This window comes from Indicator indicator, chromosome 18 (assembly GCF_027791375.1).
Source record: "Indicator indicator isolate 239-I01 chromosome 18, UM_Iind_1.1, whole genome shotgun sequence".
Taxonomy (NCBI): domain Eukaryota; kingdom Metazoa; phylum Chordata; class Aves; order Piciformes; family Indicatoridae; genus Indicator; species Indicator indicator.
The window spans coordinates 17,470,260-17,492,710 of NC_072027.1; the positions used below are offsets into that span (position 1 = coordinate 17,470,260).

The 22,451-nt window shown below is 49.4% G+C and overlaps 1 protein-coding gene across 7 annotated transcripts in view; it reads right to left on the reverse strand.

The window, feature by feature from the left end:
* Nucleotides 1-11,962, reverse strand: part of ACSL6 (acyl-CoA synthetase long chain family member 6) — a 35,954-nt gene extending 23,992 nt beyond the window's left edge. For 3 of the 7 annotated variants that reach the window (XM_054389337.1, XM_054389338.1, XM_054389336.1), the window contains exons 1-8: nucleotides 11,846-11,947; nucleotides 9,568-9,682; nucleotides 7,285-7,349; nucleotides 6,776-6,877; nucleotides 6,546-6,645; nucleotides 5,097-5,275; nucleotides 4,547-4,579; nucleotides 3,218-3,269 (exon numbers count right to left, since the gene is read on the reverse strand). In XM_054389337.1, coding sequence (XP_054245312.1) covers nucleotides 3,218-3,269; nucleotides 4,547-4,579; nucleotides 5,097-5,275; nucleotides 6,546-6,645; nucleotides 6,776-6,877; nucleotides 7,285-7,349; nucleotides 9,568-9,682; nucleotides 11,846-11,935 — 736 coding nt within the window. In that variant the 5' untranslated portion in view covers nucleotides 11,936-11,947. Of the gene's footprint in view, nucleotides 1-3,217; nucleotides 3,270-4,546; nucleotides 4,604-5,092; nucleotides 5,276-6,545; nucleotides 6,646-6,775; nucleotides 6,878-7,284; nucleotides 7,350-9,567; nucleotides 9,683-11,740 lie in introns of all 7 variants that reach the window. The other 4 variants (XM_054389333.1, XM_054389332.1, XM_054389331.1 and 1 more) reach the window with 4 other exon arrangements.
* Between the last annotated feature and the right edge of the window lie 10,489 nt (nucleotides 11,963-22,451).

The following is a 22,451-nucleotide window of genomic DNA, read 5'->3' on the forward strand; positions in this document are numbered from 1 at the left end:
AAGTTTCTCCTCCTGTTCAGATGAAGCCTCCTGGGTTCCAGTTTGTGCTCATTGCCCCTTGTCCTGTCCCTGGCCCCAATCTCTTGCCCCCACCCTTTTATCTCTCGCTGAGCATTGCTCAGATCCCCTCTGGGGCTGCTCTCCTCCAGGCTCAACAGCCCCAGGGCTCTCAGCCCTCCTTCACAAGGATGCTCCAGGCCCCTCAGCATCTTCACAGCCTCCACTGTAGTCTCTCCAGTAGTTCCCTCTTGAACTGGGGAGCACAGAAGTGGACTTATCTTGGCAGGCTGGCAGTGACACTGCTTGCTTTAAATAAACAACCCAAAATATGGTGCCAGATGTGTACCACTGCTCTCCTATTTGAATTTCCTCATGCAGACACATCTTGTGAGTGTCCCTCCAGGGACAGGGGTACAGTGTGGTCCCAGTCAGTTCATAGCCTGTGTGGCAGATTGCCCTATCCTGGTGCCAGGTTGGTTTAACAGTCTTCATAAGCAGCAGAAGAACATTTTCCACGTCACTAAATGTGTGTCTCAAGCAGCAGCTCCAGCGCCAGCTTGGTGGTGTGATCCATTTTGTGATGCAAGTTCTTTCCATCCCATGGGAGCCTCTGGCAGTCAGGCACATGCACTGGCAGGCTGTGAGAAACCACAGGGAAGCAATTGTTATCCAACTGGTTATAGGTGGATCCTTGAGGAAATGCCAGTTTGCTTCTCTGGAGTAATTGAATCCTGATGGTTTGGGGACATCTGTGTGCTTCTGGCTTGTTTCTGAGTGCTGATGATTTCTTGGTAAACTAGAAGTTGGTCTTGTGACCTGAGCTGAGCAATCTCAGGCTCTCCCTTCTCCCTGGGGAGGCATTTGGACATCTGATCCTATCAAAGAAAAGCACACATCAAAGTCCATTTCTGGGATTATTATTTTTTTTTTTTTAATCAACAGCTAAAATTGTTTCCAATTCTACAATTTCCAGGTTACAAACTTAATAGCCAAAGTTTGTTTCCCACCGCACAAAAATATTTACTGCCCTTCAGAACTGAGAGAGCCCCTGAGAACAAATCTGTTGGAAGGAAGTTTCTAAATGGTCACTAGAAATATCCTGATGTGGGCTATACTGCAAGTCAAAGCTTTGACAGCAAAACACAATGTGGAAAACAGATCAGAGTGTTGATGGAAAAGCCAGATGTGAACCACCAGCAGCAGAGGGTGGGCTAGTGGCTCACAATTGCTCTGGGAGGGTTTAGTTGCAAGTGATAATTTGCTATCTCTGGTTTGGATGGAACAAAGCCAATGAGCTCCCTCCTTGTCCTGTTCTGCCACTTCAGGCATGCTCCTGAGAAAAGCACAACGCCAGAAATCATAAAATAGAACCACAGAATTATTTGGGTTGGAAAAGCCCTCTGAGATCATCCAATCCAACCATCAACCCAACACCACCATGGCCATTAAACCATGTCCCCAAGTGCCATGGCCACAGGTTTCTTGAACACCTCCAGGGATGGGGACTCCACCACCTCCCTGGGCAGCCTGTGCCAGTGCCTGACCACTCTGCAGCAAAGAAATTGTTCCTAATCAGCCTGTGGTTGCATTTGCAACTAAAAAAAGAAAATAAAAAAATCCCTTCTAGAACTGATTTTTTTTTTTATTTAGAAAGAAAAAAATCAACAAAAACTTGACTTGAAACCCACAATTGCTCTGCCCTTGAATCTCCACACAAACTCTGCCCCACTGCAGCCGTAGGCACAGCCCTTTGGCTCCCTGCAATTCCCACTTGTACCTAGTTGCTTTGCTCTGGTCTAACAGGTGCTCATAGCATGAATGGCTTTGGTGTCCCTATCCTGCACTGGCTCCAAACTTTTCCTTTTAAGGAATGGCCACTGATGGGACTGAGCAGGACCACAGGCTCCTCTCCCACAGCACACTGCCTTGGGCATGGATCTCCAAACCAACAACAATGCATGAAGGTTAAAACTCCAATATATTTAAAATATATTGTATATATACTATATATATATATATAATTGTAAATTAATATTTAGTTGTAGATTTAATAACATTTAATACATCCTGAGTTTGTACTTGGGACTGATAAAGCAATTGCTCACCTGCTCTGCAGCACAAGTCTTCTCCAGGAGGTGGGAGATGAAGATGTCCTCTCTTGCTCAGCCTAACCTTCAGGCTTTGTGCTCTCCTTGCTGAGCAGCACAAGCAAGTCCCTTACTAGGGGGCATCTTCTCCTTGCCTACAGGAGTGGAGGCCAAATGGAGGATGCTTTGGGATGGGACCAAGCATTAGTCAATCCTGAGAGCATGGGTGAAGCTCGGAGAGCTGCTCCAGTGGTCCCTGGAGCATGGTCCTTCCCTGAGTACCTTTGTGATAGATGTTTTGGAGATCAGGTTCTCAGAGCAGGAAATTCCTGCAATTATATGAAAGCCATAATCTGGAGAGAGGAGAAAGCACTGCATCTGCTAAAAGCAGGCAGGGAAATGCTGCTGCTCCTCCCCAAGACAAAAGAGGACAGAGACCTGTTAAAGTTGTGGTTATCCACAACAGGAGACAGCTTCCAGAACCTGCAGCTTGCTCCCATTCCCAGTGGTACCTCTACTCTCAGCACCACTGCCTGTGTGAGCTATTTTGGGTCTCAAATAAATAAATAAGGAGCCTGAAAATCAGAAGCTGATTTTGCACAAGTGTGAGCAGCCAGTGGAAAAAATCATCGATGCAATTTTCCCAAGATATCCCAGACAGCACCACAGGGCTGTCCCAGTGCCCCAGAGCCAACCCAAGGAGATAAGGAACACATGAGCAAGCCGGGGCAATGCTGCAGAGCAGACAGAGGTGCTGAGGATACTGGTGGGGCTGGGGACACTGGGATGGTTAGCATACAGAAAATGGAAAGCTGTGGAGCCACATTAGCTAAGACAAATACCAACCCATCAAGCACTCCACAACCACGCTGCAAAATGGGAGGTAGAAACGTGGGCAAATTTCCAAACCACTGGAAAACCATCCTGCCAAAGCGTTTGTCAGGGAACTCAGGTGGAAAATAAATACAGCAGTATTTTTAATTCACTGTGTGTATGCAGAGAGACTCTTAAATAGTAAACATGCAGAGAAATAATCACTGCCACAGCAGCAAAACAGCAAGCTTGCACATATTGGGATGGGATTAATAATTCATTTGATCATCTGTTGAAGAATAAAATGCCTCTTTTACCTGTAGTGCCACTAGTAAAACAGACAATGGATAGATCTTCAGGTCGAGGAGGCTAGAAGTACAGAAGGAGAAGAAGAAAATCCCATCAGTCTGCTGCAGAAGGGCCAATGGCAGGCTGCTGGCGTTCTAGAAACTTAAAGGTCAAATCAATTCTGTTTCAGCTCTGCCACAAAAACCTTTCATTCCCCTTGGCAAATAGCAAAGACCACCACAAAACTCTTTTTATCAGGCTTCTGCACTTGATGCAGACTCTCTCCCTGCCCTATGCTTTAGTGTAATAAGACTTTGGTAGAACATCTTGCAGTTCATATTTCAAAGACACCACCTATACCTGCAGATGTAAGAGGGAAAAAGCAGGAGAGGAAACTTGAGATAATTTACTGATTTCCAGAAAAAATCTGGAAAGTTGTGGTTATCCACAATGGGAGACAGCTTCCAGAACCTGCAGCTTGCTCCCATTCCCAGTGGTACCTCTATTCTCAGCACCACTGCCTGTGTGAGCTATTTTGGGTCTCAAATAAATAAATAAGAAGTCTGAAAATCAGAAGCTGATTTTGCACAAGTGTGAGCAGCCAGTGGAAAAAAACATCGATGTAATTTTCCCAAGATATCCCAGAGAAATGTTGCCAAGTCCTGTTTCTGATCTACAGAAAACCCATCAGGAAGCCAAGGGTGAAAACACATCCTCTCTGTACTGCCTGGAATTGGTGTGACTCAACAATGGCATTTAATTACTGTCCCATTCACATGCTCAGCAAGAATGAACCATCTCAGTTAAGTGTCCCAGGTGGAGAGGATGAAGCAAATGCACATCTCCAGTGGATGGTATCAACACACCCTGGGCCACTCCACTGCTTCCCTATAGGACAGGATCATAGAGCACAGAATGGTTCAGATTGGAGAAGACCTTTAAAGCTCATCCAGTCCAACCCCTCTGCAATCAGCAGGGACATCTGCAACCAGAGAAGGTTGCTCACAGCCCCAGACAACCTGGCCTGGAATGGTTCCAGGGATAGGGAATCTCCCACCTCTCTGGGCAACCTGGGCCAGTGTGTCACCACAGCCAGTGGAAAAAATGTCTTCCTTCTCTCCAGTCTGAATCTCTCAGTTCAAATCATTCCCCCCTGAACTGGTCACGAGGCACTGCCCCTCAAGACATGCATGCTTCCAGGGGTGGGACTGGATCATCTCCAGAGGTCCCTCCCACCCCTACGTTCTGTGATGACAATTCCTTCTGCCCAGAGCAAACCCTCCCCTGTGTCCTCAGTGGAAGAGATGTGACAGAACCAGCTGCAGTCAGCAGTGGGTGAAGCACTTCCCAACACTCACCACAGGTGCGTGTCGACTCTCGCGGCCACAGTCCTGAAAGAGATTGAAGTAACAAAACTGATTTCTGCTTTCATTCCTGGGCTGTAACACACTTGCTAGTAGTCTGCAAACCATGAAGGCAGAGCGTGAGCTAGAGCAGAACAATGTGTGGCTAACACTTGGGTCATCTTCTCTATCCAAACGTTCCTGCATTCACTGCAGTGCCATCCTCAGGCTGGCTGAGCTGGATCCAGGCTGTTGCATGGAAGTGTAAGGCTGTAGGCTTCCATGTAGGAGGACAGTGTCTCAAACAGCAACCTCCTTTCTCAGGCTTGGTGAACAGCTGATGCCTTATCAGAGCAGGAAGGTTTGAAATGTTGGCTCCTAACAACAAGGAATAACAGTGCAGAGGCAGCTGCACTGAGCCACACATCAACACCAACACCATAAGCTGCCCTTTTGTGTTCTCCAGACACTGAACCTGCCAAGCCATTCACAAGCCCCTGTCTATTTTACTGTCTCTTGACAGAAACCACAAAATATAGCAAAGAGAGAGGGAGAGCAAACTCACCTCCACCTCCTGCATGGTCTGGATGCGAACCCCACACCTCCTCCCTCTCTCCACCAGCTCCTTCTCAAAGGGGTCCATCAGGATGATGGAGCTCAGCCCTGGCGTTTCCCTCCTCTCCACGTGGTCCAGGAGTGTTCTGGCTTTTTCAGGCTTGTCACAGATGACTGTGGAAATGTCAGCTGGAAAGAAAGCAGCCAAATGAGCTGTTTGTGGTCAATGTTTATTTTCTTTAATGCAAGGCTGGCTGCTGGCTCACAGCTGAGTTTGTATCAGTTCTGATATTCCAGGCTAACATCAGAAATCCTGGAACATGCCATTTACTCCCCTTAGAAATCCAGTGCCATTTTAGCTAACCTAAAACAACCCCAAAGCTGCAGCTAACAACTACAATTAATTCTGGGATTCAGTTCAAAAGACTAAAATTTCTCACCAAGTGGGCTGAAAAATCTAGGAGGCAAAACACGACGCAGCACAGGGGTGGGTGGCTGTGGAGTAATCCCCGCAGCCAGAGCAGCCCCACCATGGCTCTGCACAGCCAGCCACGGGGGAGATGCAGCAGAAGCAGCCCTGCCCCAGCATGGGGACACAGTCCTCACAAAACTCTCTAAGCTGAGTTCAAGACACCCCATAACCTGTAGAGAACAAGTTCCCCACAGCTCAGCAATGTGCCCTTGTGGCTAAGAAGGCCAATGGGATCCTGGGGTGCATTAAGAGGAGTGTGTCCAGCAGATCCAGCAGGGGGATCCTCCCCCTCTGCCCTGGTGAGGCTACACCTGGAGTACTGCATCCAGTTTTGGGCTCCCCAGTTCAAGGGGGACAGGGATGTGCTGGAGAGAGTCCAACAGAGAGCTACCAGGGTGATTAAGGGACTGGAGCACTGCCTTGTGTGGAGAAGCGGAGAGCCCTGGGGCTGGTTAGTCTGGAGAAGACTGAGAGGGGATGTAATAAATGTTTATAAATACCTGAGGGCTGGGGGTCAAGAGGCAGGGGACAGGCTCTGCTCAGTTGTACCCCGAGATAGGACAAGGGGCAATGGATAGAAACTCCAGCACAGGAGGTTCTACCTCAACATGAGGAGGAACTTCTTCACTGTGAGGGTCACAGAGCACTGGAAGAGGCTCCCTAGAAAGTTTGTGGAGTCTCCTTCTCTAGAGACTTTCAAGACCCATCTGGATGTGTTTCTGTGTGACCTGTGCTGGATTCTATGGTCCTGCTCTGGCAGGGGAGTGGACTCAATGATCTTCAGAGGTCCCTTCCAACCCTTAACATCCTATGATCCTGTGATCCAATGACTAAAACCACTCATGTTTCGGAAAACAGAAGAAAAGGAACCATTCTGAACAACAAAACTGGTTTCTGAGCAGATTACATGAGTGGTTGGACTTGGTGATCTCAAAGGTTTCTTCCACCCTCCCCAGCTGTACGGTTCCACATCAGTTTTGTTTGTACCTGTGTTGACGATGTAGCGAATGGCTCCAGGACCTAAGGTGTCATAGAGGGGAACCACCACCATGGAGTAGGTATAGCAAGCCAGCTCAGAAATGATCCACTGCAGGAGGACATCAAAGCGTCAACGTGAGAAGGGCGCCAGGGCAGCAGGTTTAGCACACTTGAGAGCAAGCTTCAAGCATGAAGCAAGCTCACAAGTCAGGAACATGAAGCTGAGCTTCAGGTCTCACCTCTGGACGGTTTTGAGCAAAGACCCCAATGAACTGCTTCGTGGATGGCTTGCAGCCCTGCTGAAGAAGGCCTGAACCCAGAGCTTCTGCTCTTTCAGCCACCTGAAATTTGGAGAGGAAAAAAAAAATACATCAAAAGGAGGAATATAAGCAATACCAAAGTCAGCAAGGCTTTTGAAGGCTCTCAAATGATCATATTTGCTATCTAAAGGTCAAATGTTTTACATTATCTTGAGCCATCCATAGCTGACCAGGAGCTGACTTCTGGTTGGCATTGCCCTATGGCTTTGGAGCATGTCTCTGCTGCTGTCATGAGCAGGCTGCTGGCATTGAGCTGGTCCCCAAAAGCCAACACACTGCAGTGGACCCAACCAGGGGAACTGGGAGCCCTTGCATAGCATGGCAGTTTTCTGCTGGTCTAATGTGTGTGCAACCGATGGGTTCTTCTGATGGGCAGGGTGAGAGCACTGGGGGGCAAGGACTCTGTGAGGGGGTCATTTCCAGCTCACCTCCTTGTAGGACAGCCACTGGTAGGGCTGCTTGGGTTTTCTGAAGCCCAGGCAGGGGCCATTTTCTGGAAGACACAAGCAGAGATGATGGAGTTACCAGGAGTTAGTGTGCTGTGGGGATTGGAGCAGAGCCCTCAAAGAGCAAATCCACTGTTATCAAGGTTGGTTCTTGCTCCTGGGGCAGAGCTCACAGCAAGGCTGATGCCATTAAACACACAAGTGCAGCTAACAGAAGATGGGCTGCTGGCATCTCCCAGACAGCCACTTCAGCCTTCTCCCTGAGCTGCAGAGGGGACAGCAGCAGTTTGCCCCAAAACAGCCTCCTTAAAAGACATTTCTCCAAAGATGGGGTGAGCATGAATGTCTGATGAGGGCTTTCATCCCAGCACCAGCTCCCACTGCTCTCCCTGCCTGTTGATTTAAACACTTCAAAGAGAAAAGTGCTATTTTTGGCACAGCCTGCTCTGGAGCGGGGTAAGGAAATACACAACAGTTGATGACAGGAGGAATATTTGAGAAGTGTCATTAATTTGCTAGCTGTACTTACCTGCACAAGCTCCATTCCTCCATCCCCCTCCTGAGTTAGTGACTTACCCCCATCCTCTGGTGTGAAATATCTGCAATTCCACAGAGGCTTCTGGAGGTACCAAAAATAATCTGACTATGAAACAGGTATGTTGAGTAAGGCAGGAAATTGTGAGCAGCCAGCACAGAAATAGTTATAGTAGAGCAGGGAAGAGTCACCATGACTTTCTGGAGTGGGAGATGATGTCTCACAAGTGTATGAGAGCTCTCTGATGGTACCATCCATGGGGTAAGGGTGATGGACTCATAAAACCACACTCAGCTTTCCTGAGAGCTTTTGGCAGAGTCCTTTACCCTGCCATGTTGTGGAATTAAAAGGTAAATCTCTCTAGAATGAAAGAAATAAAAGGAATAAAGGGCATTTTGAAAGAGTGGTCAGGCATTGGAACAGGCTGCCCAGGGAGGTGGTGGAGTCAACATCCCAGGAGAGATTCAAAAGACGTGCAGACATGGCACCTGAGGACATGGTTTAATCATAGAATGGTTTGGGCTGGAAGGGACCTTAAAAATCTCTTGGTTTCAAACCCCTGCCAAGGGCAGGGACACCTTCCAGTTGCCCAAGGTCTCATCCAACCTGGCCTTGAACACCTCCAGGGAAGGGGACACCCACAACTTCCTTGGGCAATCTGTTCCAGTGTCTCCCAATCTCACCAGAAAGAATTTCTTCCTAATCTCTCCTCTTCCAGCTTCAATCCATTCCCTCTCCTCCTATCACTACAAGCCCTTGTCCAAAGTCTCTCCCCAGCTCTATCATACTTTAGGTACTGGGAGGTTGCTCTAAGGTCTCCTTGGAGCCTTCTCTTCTCTAGGCTTCTCTTCTCCAGCCCCAACTCTCCCAGCCTGTCCCCACAGGGGAGGTGCTCCAGCTTTCTGATCATCATCATGGCCTCCTCTGGACCTAGCTCTTGGAAGTCTTTTCCAACTGAAACAATTCTGTGATTTTATGTAAACTGGAGGAGTGGTTGGTGAAGAGGCAGCAGGCAGCAGAACAAGCCCCAGCATCTGCAGCAGCAGAGGAGCTCAGCTGGGTTCCATGCCCAGATCAGCCCCCTTTGATGTATTGATAAATGTTCTGGAAATGAATAATGCCTGATGAGCTTTGCTGAGGCTGCTAAACTCAGGCTGCTAACTGTCTGCCAGCAGCAGCAACATCTCATGGTACCAAGAGGCTGCGCAGGAGAATTCAATGGCATGAGGGACAAAACAATACATGTAGCACATCATAACCTTAATCATAACCCACCTCTGCCTCCCTCCAAAAGCACCACTCACACTACTATGGCCAGTGCAGGCTGCCCTATTCCTCACTGGGCCTCCTCCTTCCTCAGCCTCCTCTCCTTGAACCTGCCACTCACTGAATCGCCCACCTTGCTTGTGTCTGCCCTTCAGACATCCCACCTTTTGGACCTTCATGTCTGGGACTCCCTTCACTTTGTTTCCTCTCCACTGGCCTCCACTCTTTGGGCTGCCCATTCTCTGACATCTCCACTTGCTGAGCCTCCCACTCCTTTTTAGAGCCTCCCATGCTCCTTAGGTCTTTGATCCAAATGGGTCTCTACACCATTGTGCCTTCTACCCTTTGATGGCTCCTGCACTCTTTCAGCCTCTACCCTTTCTGAGCTTCCCAAAGCTTTTGAGCTTGCCACACTCTGAGCCTCTGTGTTGTGTGGTCCTCCACCTCTCCCTGTATCTACTCACCAGAGATGCTGAATCCCCTCCTGAAGACCTCGTACATGGTCCTGGCGTCATCGTAGTAGTGTGTCAGGAGCTGTGGGCTGTCCCCGATCACCGAGCGGCGTGCTCCAGCCAGACCCTGTGTGACACACCATCAGAACCACAGAGCGGGTTGGGTTGGAAGGAAACTTAAAAATCAACCCTCCTGCCATGGGCATGGACACCTCCCACAAGGTCATGTTACTCAATCCAACCTGGCCTTGAACATTTCCAAGGACGGGGCATCCACAACTTCTCTGGACAGCCTGTTCCAGGGTCTCACCACCCTCATAGTGAGGAGTTTCTCCTTACATCTAATCTAACTCACCCCTTGTCCCTGTCACTATGCTCCCTGATAAAGTCCCCCCCACACCTTTCCTATAGGGCCCCTTGAAGTGCTGGAAAGCTTCTGTAAGGTCTTCTGCCATGACATGACACAGATATCAGCATTGTCCTATGGGCAAGAGATGGGGAAACTCTGAACTGTGAAGCATCTCATCCCCCAAATGCCAGACAGACCTCTACAGCCACCACCACCTTCCTGCCCCAACACCCAAAAGTGTGGCAGAAGTAGAACATCCACCTCAACTCCCCAGTAACATGGGCAACCATCTGATCCAGCTGGTTGCTACAGAAGATGATTGATGCTTCCCCAAGGAGATTTGAGGAGGAATTATAAATCTGCAAGTGACAGAGTGGGGACATGCTGGAGGAATTGAGTGCTCTGGGCTCCACAGGTCCCCAAGACAGGCACTGTGGCCACCTTCTCAAGGGCATCTAGACCAACACGAAGGATAAACTAAAGCAGAGGCCAAGCTCCAGAACTCAGTGCATGAGTTCAGCAGGGGTGTTTTAGGAGTGGGCAAGAGGAGGCAGGCAGGGGGAGAGTGACCAAACCAGCACTGTGCTGTGAGCCAGCAGAAACTCTCACTGGAGCCCAACCCACAGCCTTGGAAAGTGTCAGTTCCTCCCAACTTTGAAAAAGCTTTTGGAATTAGAGAAAATAGCATTTTAGAGAGGACATCACAAGAGGCTGTAAAAATTCTCATTACTTCCAGATAATAATTTAAGTGGAAACACTTTTCAGGGATATTTCTGTTCTTCAAAATGAAGCAGCTTCATTAAACTTTAAAACCTTTTTTGAAGCATGAAAATTAATAACTCCTCAGCTTCTATACCCAGATTTGGATCCAATCTTTCTTGTTATTATTACCAAGTTTCCAGCAGCAAACTCAGCAATGGGCACACAGAAGAAGCACCAGCTGATTTGATCCTATCAGCATTGAACCATTTACCCCCATGCAGTAAGCAGCTCCTGCCATTTTTTGGTCATAGAAGAAGAAAAACTAAGACCAAAATTACTGTAAACCTCACAGAATCCATTAAGGAGCAGTCTTGGAGTTTTCCAGTGGACAGAAAAAGGTGAATGAAGGAATGAAGTGGTCCCTGGCACACAGCACATCACATGACTGATGTAATGATGAGTTTGGGGAGCCCTCAGAAGGAACAAAAACAGCTCCTGGCACTAGCATCCTGGCCTGTATCAGAACAGCGTGACAAGCAGGACCAGGGCAGGGGTTGTCTCCCAGTACTCAGAACTGGTGAGGTTGCTCCCTGAATACTGGATTCAGTTTTGGGTTCCTCACTCCAGCAAGAACATTGAGGTGCTGGAGTTGGTCCAGATGAAGCTGGAGAAGGTTCTGGAGAACAGGTCTGATGAGGAGCAGGTGAGGGACTTGGAGTTTTTCAGCCTGGAGAAAAGAAGGCTGAGGGGAGACCTCGTGCCTCTCAAAATCCCTGAAAGAAGGCTGGAGCCAAGTGGGGATTGGTCTCGGCACCCAAGTGATAGCATGAGAAGAAATGGCCTCAAGTTGCAGCAGGTTTAGGTTGGACTTGAGGAACAGTTTCCTCCCCAAAAGCGCTGTCAAGCCCTGGAGCAGGTTGCCTAGGGCAGGGGTAGAGTCCCCACCCCCCGAGGGATGGAAAAGCCCGGGAGGTGTGGTGCTGAGGGACTCGGCTCAGTACAATTTTGTGCCCTTGGGTTGGATTCAATCATCTTCAAGGTCTCTTCCAACCAAAACAATTCTATGACTTCCAGGTATGCAAAGCTCCAGCGGAACGCAGCCTCTCCCGCCCAGCAAGGGGCCCCTGGCCTCACCTCCACTTCCTCTGACTGCTTCCTCAGGTCGCAGGGGGGCTTCACGGCCCGGGGCCTGCTGGCAAACCAGTAGGCGACGACGGCGGCGAAGGCGCCGATGCCCACCAGGGCGGTGGCCGGCAGGTTGCGGAAGAACTGGCTGAGGTCATCGAACTCGGGGAGCCGCAGGCTCCGCAGGATCTCCTGAGCCTGCATCTTCTCCACCAGGGAAACCGCCAACTCTGCAAGAGCCACAAGCACAGGTCACCACGGGGGACAGACCTGGGCACCGGGGCTTGGCGAGGGGAGAGCACACTGCCCCTGGCCCCCAGGCTGCCTGCCAGCCACAACCTGAGCCTCACAACAGCACAAAAGGCTGTGCCACTGCAAACCACTGCTCTGCTGGCCCCCAGGTTGCCTACCAACCACAACCTCAGCCTCAGAACAGCACAAAAGGCTGTGCCCACTGCAAACCACTGCTCTGCTGGTCCCCAAGCTGTCTGCCAGCCACAACCTGAGCCTCAGAACAGCACAAAAGGCTGTGCCACTGCAAACCACTGCTCTGCTGGCCCACAGGCTGCTTGCCAGCCACAACCTGAGCCTCAGAACAGCACAAAAGGCTGTGCCACTGCAAATCCACTGCTCTGCTGGCCCACAGGTTGCCTACCAACCACAATCTCAGCCTCAGAACAGCACAAAAGGCTGTGCCACTGCAAACCCACTGCTCTGCTGGCCCCCAGGCTTCCTACCAACCACAATCTCAGCCTCAGAAGAGCACACTGCCCCTGGCCCCCAGGCTGCCTACCAACCACAACCTCAGCCTCAGAAGAACTCACTGCCCCTGGTCAGCTACTGCAAACCCACTGCTCTGCTGGCCTATAGGCTGCCTACTAGCAACAACATGAGCCTGAGAAGAACAGCATCTGTGCAAGAGATATGAGAAAGGAGGAAGCATCCCTAGAAGGGTGAGCAGCAGCAGACAGCCAGCTCCTAATGAACAGCCAAGTACGAATGCTGTGCACGGAGGGGACAGGCAAGGGGACAAGTTTTATGACACAGGGTGGCAACACTCTGCCATCCCAAACTCATCCCTTTTATTCCCACCAGCATTGCTGGATGGCAGGGAGGGGAGCTCTGGCTTCTGCTGGACTCCTGGAGTGAAAGCAGCTTGCTGGGAAAGCAGAGCTACCTCCCTCTTCTCTTCTGGTCACCAGAGAGTGGACCTGGGCAAGCAGCTCACTGCTTCTGAGGTGCAAGGTGAAACTGTCCTCGGGAGACTTGTGTTTGGGTGTTGAGCACACCAGAAGCATTTGACATAACTCCTATTTACAGTAACAGCCCAGGCACAGCTCCCTGCCAGGGAGGCTCCAATGTCAGCCAGCCCAAACAGATGCTGCTGAGAAGAATCCCAACAGTTAAGGTTTCCCATTAAGCCCCACAGCTCTATTTATGACTTTACAAGAGGTCAAGATCTTAAAGAAAAAGCTTTTCCCTGCAGGAGCCTGGGCAGCCCCTTGCCTTTCACGCTCTGGCCCTGCTCCAGCCTGCAGAGCTAACAAATGATTAATGGAGGGGCTTCACTGCCATGGCAGGGCAGGACATCCTGCACAATGGCACCACTGACCTCAACACAAAACAGCTTTTTTCCTCCTGGGAACAGTGTCTGGGTTGTGCTGAAGGTCAGGACTAAGCTCTTGAAGTCTTTTCCCATAGTAGTGCTGAGCAAGCACTGGAGACCAGCACAAGCCAGTCTGCAAACCCCTCCATGCCCCCAGCTGGCTCTGGAGGAGCTCCTTTTAAGTTTACACAAGTGAAAAAACACAACAAATAATTAATTTCACCTATTGTTGGGCTACAAAGTGGTGAGGGGCAGGCAGGGAGTGGTGGCAGTGACACAGAGCCTGTGTTTGGGGTCATCTCCCTCCTAGGGACTCCATTTAACTCAGTTGTCCCTTGGGCCAGATGCTGCACCCCAGTGACAGCCCAGCACCTCACAGCTACCTAGAGCTCCTGACCATGCAAACCCTCTGGGTCCACCATCAGCTGCTCCAAGAATGTTTGCAGGGATCACAGCAAAGCCTGAAGGCATTTAAAAATCAGACTCAACGTGGCCCTGGGCCACATCTATTTGGAGATGTCCCTGCTCACTGCAATGGGGTTGGGCAAGATGAACTTTGAGGGTCCCTTCCAAACCAATGCAGTCTGTGAATCTGTGAAAGAGCATCCAGGTGCAGCAGGTGGGATGGGGCATGGAGGCTTTCCAGCTCATGTCCAGCTTTTCATCCACCCAAGCCCTTCTCTGCAGGGCTGCTCTCCAGCCCTTCATCCCCCAGCCTGTGCTGATAGCAGGGATTGCCCCAACCCAGGTGCAGGACCTTGCACTTGGCCGCCTTAAACCTCATGAAATTCACATGAACTCACTTCTCAAATTTATCCAGGTCCCTCAGGTTGACATCCCATCCCTGCAACCTGATCCAGTTGAAGATGTCCCTGCTTACTTCAGGGAAGTTGGACTAGATGACCTTTAAAGATCCCTTCCAACTCAAAACATTCTCTGATTCTCTGTGGTCCACATCCCTGGAGGTGTTTGAAAGAGGCAGAGATGTGGTGCTGAGGGACATGGTTTAGCCCCAGACTTGGTAGAGTCAGAGAATGGTTGGACTCGATGATCTTAAAGGTCTTTCCCAACCACAATGATTCTCTGGTTCCATCCTCTGTCCAGGTACAGGGTGTCCCTGGACATCTGGATTTCTTATCATCATCAAAAGGATCCTCAGAGTCAGGAGTGTATAAAAAGAACAAGTGTTGGAAGCCAAACCTGACACAATATGGAAATAAAATTCTTTCTGTATAATTCAGGTAATGAAGGAGGTGTGATGAGACCTTTACTGACTTTGCATCCCTCTGACATGTGTCAGGTGTCATTTATGTCAGTCCTTTGGATACTGAGAGATTTGCTCTAGAGGTACCAAAAGCACTTTTGTGTTTTAATCTGCCAAAAGACAAGATGCTTGAATACAGAATTACACTTTCTCAAGCTGGAAGAGGGGAGATTTAGATTAGATATAAGGAAGAAGTCCTTCCCCATGAGGGTGGTGAAGCACTGGAACAGGTTGCCCAGAGAAGTTGTGGAGGCTCCAAGCCTGGAAATGTTCCAAGCCAGGTTGGATGAGGCCTTGAGCAAGCTGGTCAAGTTGAAGATGTTTGTGCTCACTGCATGGGGTTTGGACTAGGTGACCTTTAAAGGTCCCTTCCAACTTGAACCATTCTATGATAATGATGAGCCTTTTAATTGTTGGGAGGCATTTGGCTTGAGGAAAGTGATGGGCACATTGCTCCTTGGGCTTGCATGCAACATATTCCCCTCACTGGGGTGGTGGCAGGCACAGCATGGGCCACTGAGTGCCATGAGCAGGGTGCTGTGGGTAGCATCTGCCTGTGCAGTGAGCTAAAACACACTGCAGCAGCCAAATTCCACCAGGCACACAGGGAAAATACTTACATTCAACTCACCGCATCTGCTCCAAGGTGAAAAAGCAGAACATTCACCTCAATCCAGTGCTCATCGAATCATAAAGGCTGGAAAAGGCCTCTAAGATCATCAAACCTCTACCCAACACTTCCATGGCCATGTCCCCAGGTGCCCCATCTGCTCATGCTACATTCATTGTTATTCCTGGACACTTGTGCCACGTTCTGCTGCCTCCTGCTAACTTCCTCCTTAAGCCATTATTTCCCACCAGCACGAAGCTGCTGTTGTGCAGCAGGATCATATCCCTGGATCAGTTGCCTGAATCCTTCATTCACAACCACAGCAGCTGGACTAAATAAATAAAGCTGGGTGTAAGACAGAAATTCACTTCTTCCTGCTTAAGGAAAGCTGCTGGCCCATTTCCATGATGATTTTGGAGATCACCCCAACCATAAATTCTGCTCAGATTTTTAGGTCCCTTGTGATTAAATAAAAAGCAGGAATCCATTTAGTTTTCTGCAGCAACAAGTGTGCTGGGATCCCTGGGACAGCTCAGTAGCAGTGCTGGTCTAGTAAAGAGGATCACAGAACCATTTAGGTTGGAAAAGACCTTTCAGATCAGCAAGTCCCACTGCTAACCCAGCACTGCCAAGTCACCAATTAACTATGTCACTCAGCACTACATCTACAAGACCTTTAAACACCTCGAGGGCTGGGGACTCCAGCACTGCCCTGGGCAGCCTAGTCTAGGACTTGCCAACCCTTTCAGTGAGGAAATTTCGCCCAATACCCAACCTAAATACCTAAATATCATCTGGTGCAACTCGAGGCCATTTCCTCACACCCTATCACTTCTTACTAGGGAGAAGAGACCAACCCCTAATCTCTCTTCAACTTCCTTTCAGGGAGTTGTAAAGATCCAGAAGGCCTCCCCTCAGCCTCCTTGTCTCCAGGCTGAACAACCCCAGATCCCTCAGCTGCTCCTCACAAGAACAGGTTTGCAAACTCACCTGCTGCTGTTTTCCTGCTTTCACTTAGTAATCCAAGTTCAATGGCTAAACATAATCATTGAAAACAAGATCCTGTGCTCAGGAGTAAACTCACCCAGCCAAGGGAAGTTCCCAGCACCTCTGAATCCTCTTACTCAACCCAAGACCTGCAACTAACTTCAGCCATTGGCCTCCATTTCTGATCACATTTGATTTTTGCACTGCAAAGGTCCTCTGGCTTCTGCAACACTTGCACCCAAAAGTGATACATGAGCCTACACTTGATCTGCTCATGCTTCATCTGCAGGGGGTAGAAAACCTGCCTTGGGAAGGTGGCCAGGACAGGGGCCCAGAAGTGTTTGGGAGGAGCAATGTGATTCAGCCAGGGGACAAACATCCCAGAACCTTCCTACCCCAAGAGACGAAGGAGAGGGAGGAGAGGGATTTTGTGCTGAGTTTCCATCACAAGGCACTGTCACATCCCAGAGCACAGCACAAACAGCCATTGCCATCACCATGGCCTCAGGAGCAGCCTGGGTGCATGCCCTCCACAGCCTTTCTCCAGTGGTTTTGCCTCACCTCTGCTGCCCGTGGTAAATCCACCACCTCGGTGCAGTGTGTGCTCCCCATGGGGAGCAGCCCTGGGTGCAAGTGAGCAGAGCACAGTGACATGTCCATTTATTCCAAAGAGGACTTCACATTACTTGGATTTCTAAAGTACTCCCATGGCAGAGAAAAGAGAAACAAATATGCCCAGAAGAAAGCAGGTCTGAGAGAGGAGATGCTGCTGCTTTGCTACCAGGAGGGAATAAGCCATGAGTGAGAATCTGGGGCTACCCTAGCAGCCCTGAAACCTCCCACAGCCAGGGTTTGGGGTGAGCAGGACTTCTGCAGTCAGCCTTTGGGTAGCCACTGGCATTCCAGTGCCACCAGGCTGGGAATCTCCCCCCTCCTAGCCTTTGGTACCAGCAGGCACCACAAGGACAGAGCTCATTTCTGGTTTGTTTTAGCTACAAACAGCACCATTGTACGACTCAGTTTTGATCTTGCCCTGCTGGAAGTGATGCTGGAACTCCCCACACAGTCACTGGAGCTTCAGTGCCATAAACCAGTGTGGGAACAGCCTCCATCTACTGGTGTCTGCATAATGCAATTAAAACTCCCCGTCCTGTGCAGCCAGGCGGTCACATCCTTCCCACCATTGCCTCAGTGCCCAGCCCCTGCTTTGGGGATGCTTTTCTCTTCCTGCCCACCAGCCAGCCAGCCACAGCAGGGTAGGGAAGAGGAGGATGAGGCATTTTATCTTGGAAACTGGGCAAAGCATCTGATTACCATCCCTGTGTCCAAGCACAAAAGGAGGACTATTTGTGTTTGACTTGTTAGCACAAAACCAAACTCAAACAAGCAGCTTCTTAGTGGGTCTGAGGAAATTAACCACTCAGAGTGGGGAGCTACAAAACACAGCCAGTGGACACTGAACGACTCACAGCCTGCAGACTTCCAGTTCCAACACCTGTGAGCTGCAGCAGAATCATAAAATTTGGAAAGACCTCTAAGATCAAGTCCAACCTTCTACCCAGCACCTCCATGACCACTAGACCATGTCCCCAGGTGCCACATCTACTTGTTTCTTGAACACCTCCAGGGATGGTGACTCCACCATCTCCCTGGGCAGCCTATTCCAATGCACTTTTTTAGGAAAGAAAATTCTTCCTAATACCCAACCTAAGCCTCCCCTGGCACAGCTTAAGGCCATTTCCTCTTGTCCTCTCATTAATTGCTCAGGAGAAAAGGCCAAAAGGAATATCCCTGTGTCAGCCTCCACAGATCCGTGTCCTAGGCTACGGCACTGGCTGCTCACTCATTTCACTGAGGAAACAATTTACAGGATCTCAAACATCTCAATCCAGAGAGACAGATGTAGAGGGATTTCACCCTTGTGAAGCAGCATGAGCTTTTGGGACCCTTCAAGCTGTGTTTTCTCACATTCAGCTCCACGTATGCCAGGCTCTGAGATTTGTAGCTGCTTTCCTGGAGCAGGGTCAGTGAGAGAAGATTTGTGCAAGGGAAGCACCCAGCAAGGTTTGGACTATTCTCCCTTTCCTTCCCCTGAAGAAAAAGTGTTCTCAGTGCTGCCAAGTTTCTCCCAAGGAACAAGCAACAGCACAAGAGGAAACAGCCTCAGGTTGTACCAAAGGAGCCTTAGGTCAGGCATGAGGAACGATTTCTTCCTCAAAAGGGTTGTCAAGCCCTGAACCAAGGGCAGCCTTCTTTCCTGGAGGGCTTTCAAACTAGCGCCGAGGGCCGTGGTTTGGTGGTGACCTGGCAGTGCTGGGTTAAGGGTTGGACTTGATGATCTTAAGGGTCTCTCTTCCAATCAAAATAATCCTGTGCTTCTACTCTCTGCACAAGGTTCAGGTGACTTTGAGATGAGGATTCAAATCACCTCATGACTATGTCACTTCCATGAGGGTTTCCATTCACACAGGAGAAGGGAACATCACGATTCATAGGGACACACCAAACGGGCAGGTACTGGTGGGGCTGCACCACTGGCACCCTTGCATTGCTCTGACTGTGCAGACAAAGGACAGCTGGGGGTTTGAGGTTTTCTTGCAGAGTACAATTATTTTCTTTCTTTTTTTTCCTTCCTTTTTCCAGGCTTCATGCAAGCACTCCGAGCCACAGTGATCCTAGGAGGAGCTGCTGTCATTAAATGCAGCTCAGGTACCTCTGACTTTCTCTAACTTGGCAGGGCAGCAGCTCTTGGGACACCACAGGCTGTGAATTCCCAATCAGTGCTGTAATTAAAACCAGAGAGGATGCCAAGCCAGTTTCTGCCCTGTACCTCTGCAAGTTCTGCTTGTACAGGCACAGAAGAGGAGGAGTTGGATGAACAGAGCCTGTGGTGACAGGACAAGGGGTGATGGTTTGAAACTAAAAGAGGGAGATTTAGACCAGAGAGAAGGAGGAAACTTTTTACAGTGAGAATGGTGAGACCCTGGCCCAGGTTGCCCTGAGAGGTGGGAGATGCCCCATCCCTGGAACCATTCCAGGTCAGGATGTTTGGGGCTGTGAGCAACCTGCTCTAGTTGCAGATGTCCCTGCTGACCCCTGCAGGGGGTTAGACTAGATAATCTTTAAAGATCCCTTCCAAACTGGTTATTCTATGATCTTGTGAACCTTGAGTTGGTACCTGCTTCTCTCCTCTAACAGGAGTGGTTGGACTTCATGATCTCAAAGGTCTCTCCCAACCTCAACAGTTCTCTGATTTTATCTTTCACTGCAAGTCCTTTTCCCCATTTAATATTTCTCACCTTCAGTCAGCCCACAAATTCCCACAGCCCTTGTCTGATCTGTTACTGCTTTGATGTTTAGGACAACTCACTTGATCACAAAATATATTTTCATTTAAAAAAACAAAACAAAACAAAGCAAAGCAAAACTCCTGACTCACCAAAACCAGACCAACCCAAACTCTTGCAGGTGCTTCACTTCGCCACTGTGAATGAAATCACTGACTCCCAAGTACACCAATATATAAGCCTCAACTCCTGTGTTTCCCCTAGATGACACAATTCTTTGCAGGTCTTGATGATCTTAGATATCTTTCCCAACCTTAAATAAAGAATTATCATAGAAACATTAAGTAAAGGAGCAAAGCAAAGCCTTTGACTGTGGCTCCACTGTAACTCCATGAGTCACAACTGAGAATTAAAAAAAAAAAAGAAAAAACCCCAAACCAAACAGTTCGGAGATAAAATTGCCTTTTCTGAAAGAATTTTTATGGCAGAACTCAGGATAAGGTGTGAAAAGTGATGGATTTACAGTAAGGATGGTGAGACACTGGAACAGGTTGCTCAGGGAGGTTGTGGATGCCCTTTCCCTGGAGGTGTTCAGGGCCAGGTTGGATGAGGCTTTGAGCAACCTGGGCCCGTGGAAGGTGTCCCTGCCCATGGCAGAGGGGTGTTGAACTAGGGGATCTTTAAGATCCCTTCCAGCCCAAACCATTCTATGAATCTATGGATGCAGAGCATGTATTAGCTCTTGGGCATCTATTTTCTGTAACTTTCTATTATATTCCAAATTATTTTATATTTATACTATTTTTTCCCCTCTATCAATAGTTCTGTTTTCTATGATCCATTTGCGTGGATGGAGAAGGAGGGAGGAGAGGCAGACAGAGGTTGGTGGCATCTCTCTGGGAAGCAGACACTGGAGAAGCACCAAGCAAGCAAGAAATGTAATAAAAAGCAGGCTATAATATTATGTAGATTGTATTTTCACTAATGAAAAACGTCCTGCTTGCTTTTCCTTTGGGAATCAGACCCGTCCAATCTGTTCACCTGGCTCTTGGCCAACCAGGCTCTTAAAGAAGGAGGTTTCGATGGTACTTAAGCCTCTTTAGCTCAAATTGCTTTCATGCCAGTGGAGCTGGTCAGGGGGCTCAGGGCACCCTGAACTGGGTGTCTGGGGCACAGGAACCAGATGTGAGGCTGCAGGGATCCCCATGCCACTGCCTCCCCCACTCACCCCACCAGTGCTGTCCTTCCAGGTCAGCAAGGAAGAGTCACCTGCCATGGCAAAAGGCTTTCCATCTGGATCAAGCCTCTTTGGAATAAAAAACACAGGATGCCTGTTGGAAGAGACCCCAAGGATCATCTGCTTCAATAGTATGGTTGAAATGGGAGGGGCCAGCACCCTGTCAAGCTGAGTCTGCCCATTGTAGGGGAATCCACTACTTCCCTTGGGAGAAAGGGAAATAAACTTCACAAGGAGGAAGCCAGCAATGCTCTTGTGTGACCTCTGGATACTGAAGGGAAAGGACATGGATGGATGAATGAAAGGGACCAGCACAGCAGGTGGCTGGGGCTGTGGTGTAAACTTGGCCCAGTGATGTAAGCTGGATTTCTTTAAGGAGAGACAGGCTCCCAGGACCAAACTGGTGCCAGAACCCAGTGCTGGGACCTCACCGACCCTCAGCCTCCTCCAGCCTGCTCTCCACCCAACACACCAAAGGCAGGACACAAACAAAGGATGGGAATCGCCAAGCAACCGGAGGAGCAGCGCTGGCCTCCAGCTCCCAGCACTGCCCAGAAATGCATTTGCAAGGAGGTGCATTTGCAAGACACAAGATCTTTGCACTAAAGAGAGAGAAATGCTAACAAGGAGCTCAATGTCCTGAAAGCCCCATTTTACAGAAAGAGCTCAGTAATCACACAGAAATAGAGGTATTTAAAGTATCTAAAATATCTGCAGCAGACTAGTTACTTGCCAAGAGAAATAATTCAATAAATAATTCAGTAGCTGTGCAGAGATCTTACTTTACACACTTGTAATGGTTCAGAGAGCAAACTCCAGCACCTTGCTGGCTGGATGGCAATGCCTTGTGCTCACAGCCATGGTGCCAAGTTCATCCTCATCCCCATTCCTCTTCACCCTCATCCCTCTGCACCCTCTTCCCTATCCCCATCCCTCTGCATAGGGTCCACCTATTCAGCCACTGATGCCAATCCCCCTAAAGAAAGCTTCATCCTCCAGTCCACATCTCCTGGCCACATTCAGGCACCGCTCAGAGATTTGAAACAACCTAAAAATATCTTTCACACCCCTGAGGAGATGGACACAGCAGTCCTCTGAAACCAACGTGACTCACACATGCAGGAAAGCTGAGGCTGGGATCCTGGTCCAGATCTGCCTCTGGTCTGGATAATGAAGCATTAGGAAGCCTGTGCAAGTATTTGAAGTTTCCTGCCAGAAGGCAAAATCTCAGTGGCTCAGAGCTCTGCTCTTTCTGAACTCTATCAGTTGCTTAAGGCACAGTGACAAAAACCCTTCTCTGACTGCTGAAACATCCCTAAAACATTAGCCAGCATCAGTGTGTGATCAACCAGAGTCACAAGGTTTCATGGACCAGCCTGAAAGCCTCAGCCTGTGGTCACAGAGGATGAAGTTCAGCTGGCAAATCCCATCTGGAACGTTTTTGCCCCCGCAGTCCTGCTCGTCCCACCCCGCTCGTGCCAGTGTGGCTGCTGTGTGCTCACCCAAAGCATGCTCAGGAATTCCTCCAAGCTGCATCATAACCCAGCCAGAAGACAAAGCAAACCCCCAAGCTCTCTGGGTTTCTGGCTCGTTGGTCTTTTGCTTGCAGCCCTCTGGGGACACTCACATGGCTCTGCCAAAACTGTTTCAAGGGCTGCAGAATTTCATCTGCGGAAACCACAGCCTGGTCCTTCCCTGCCTGCACCCTGCCTACTTCCTCAGCTCACAG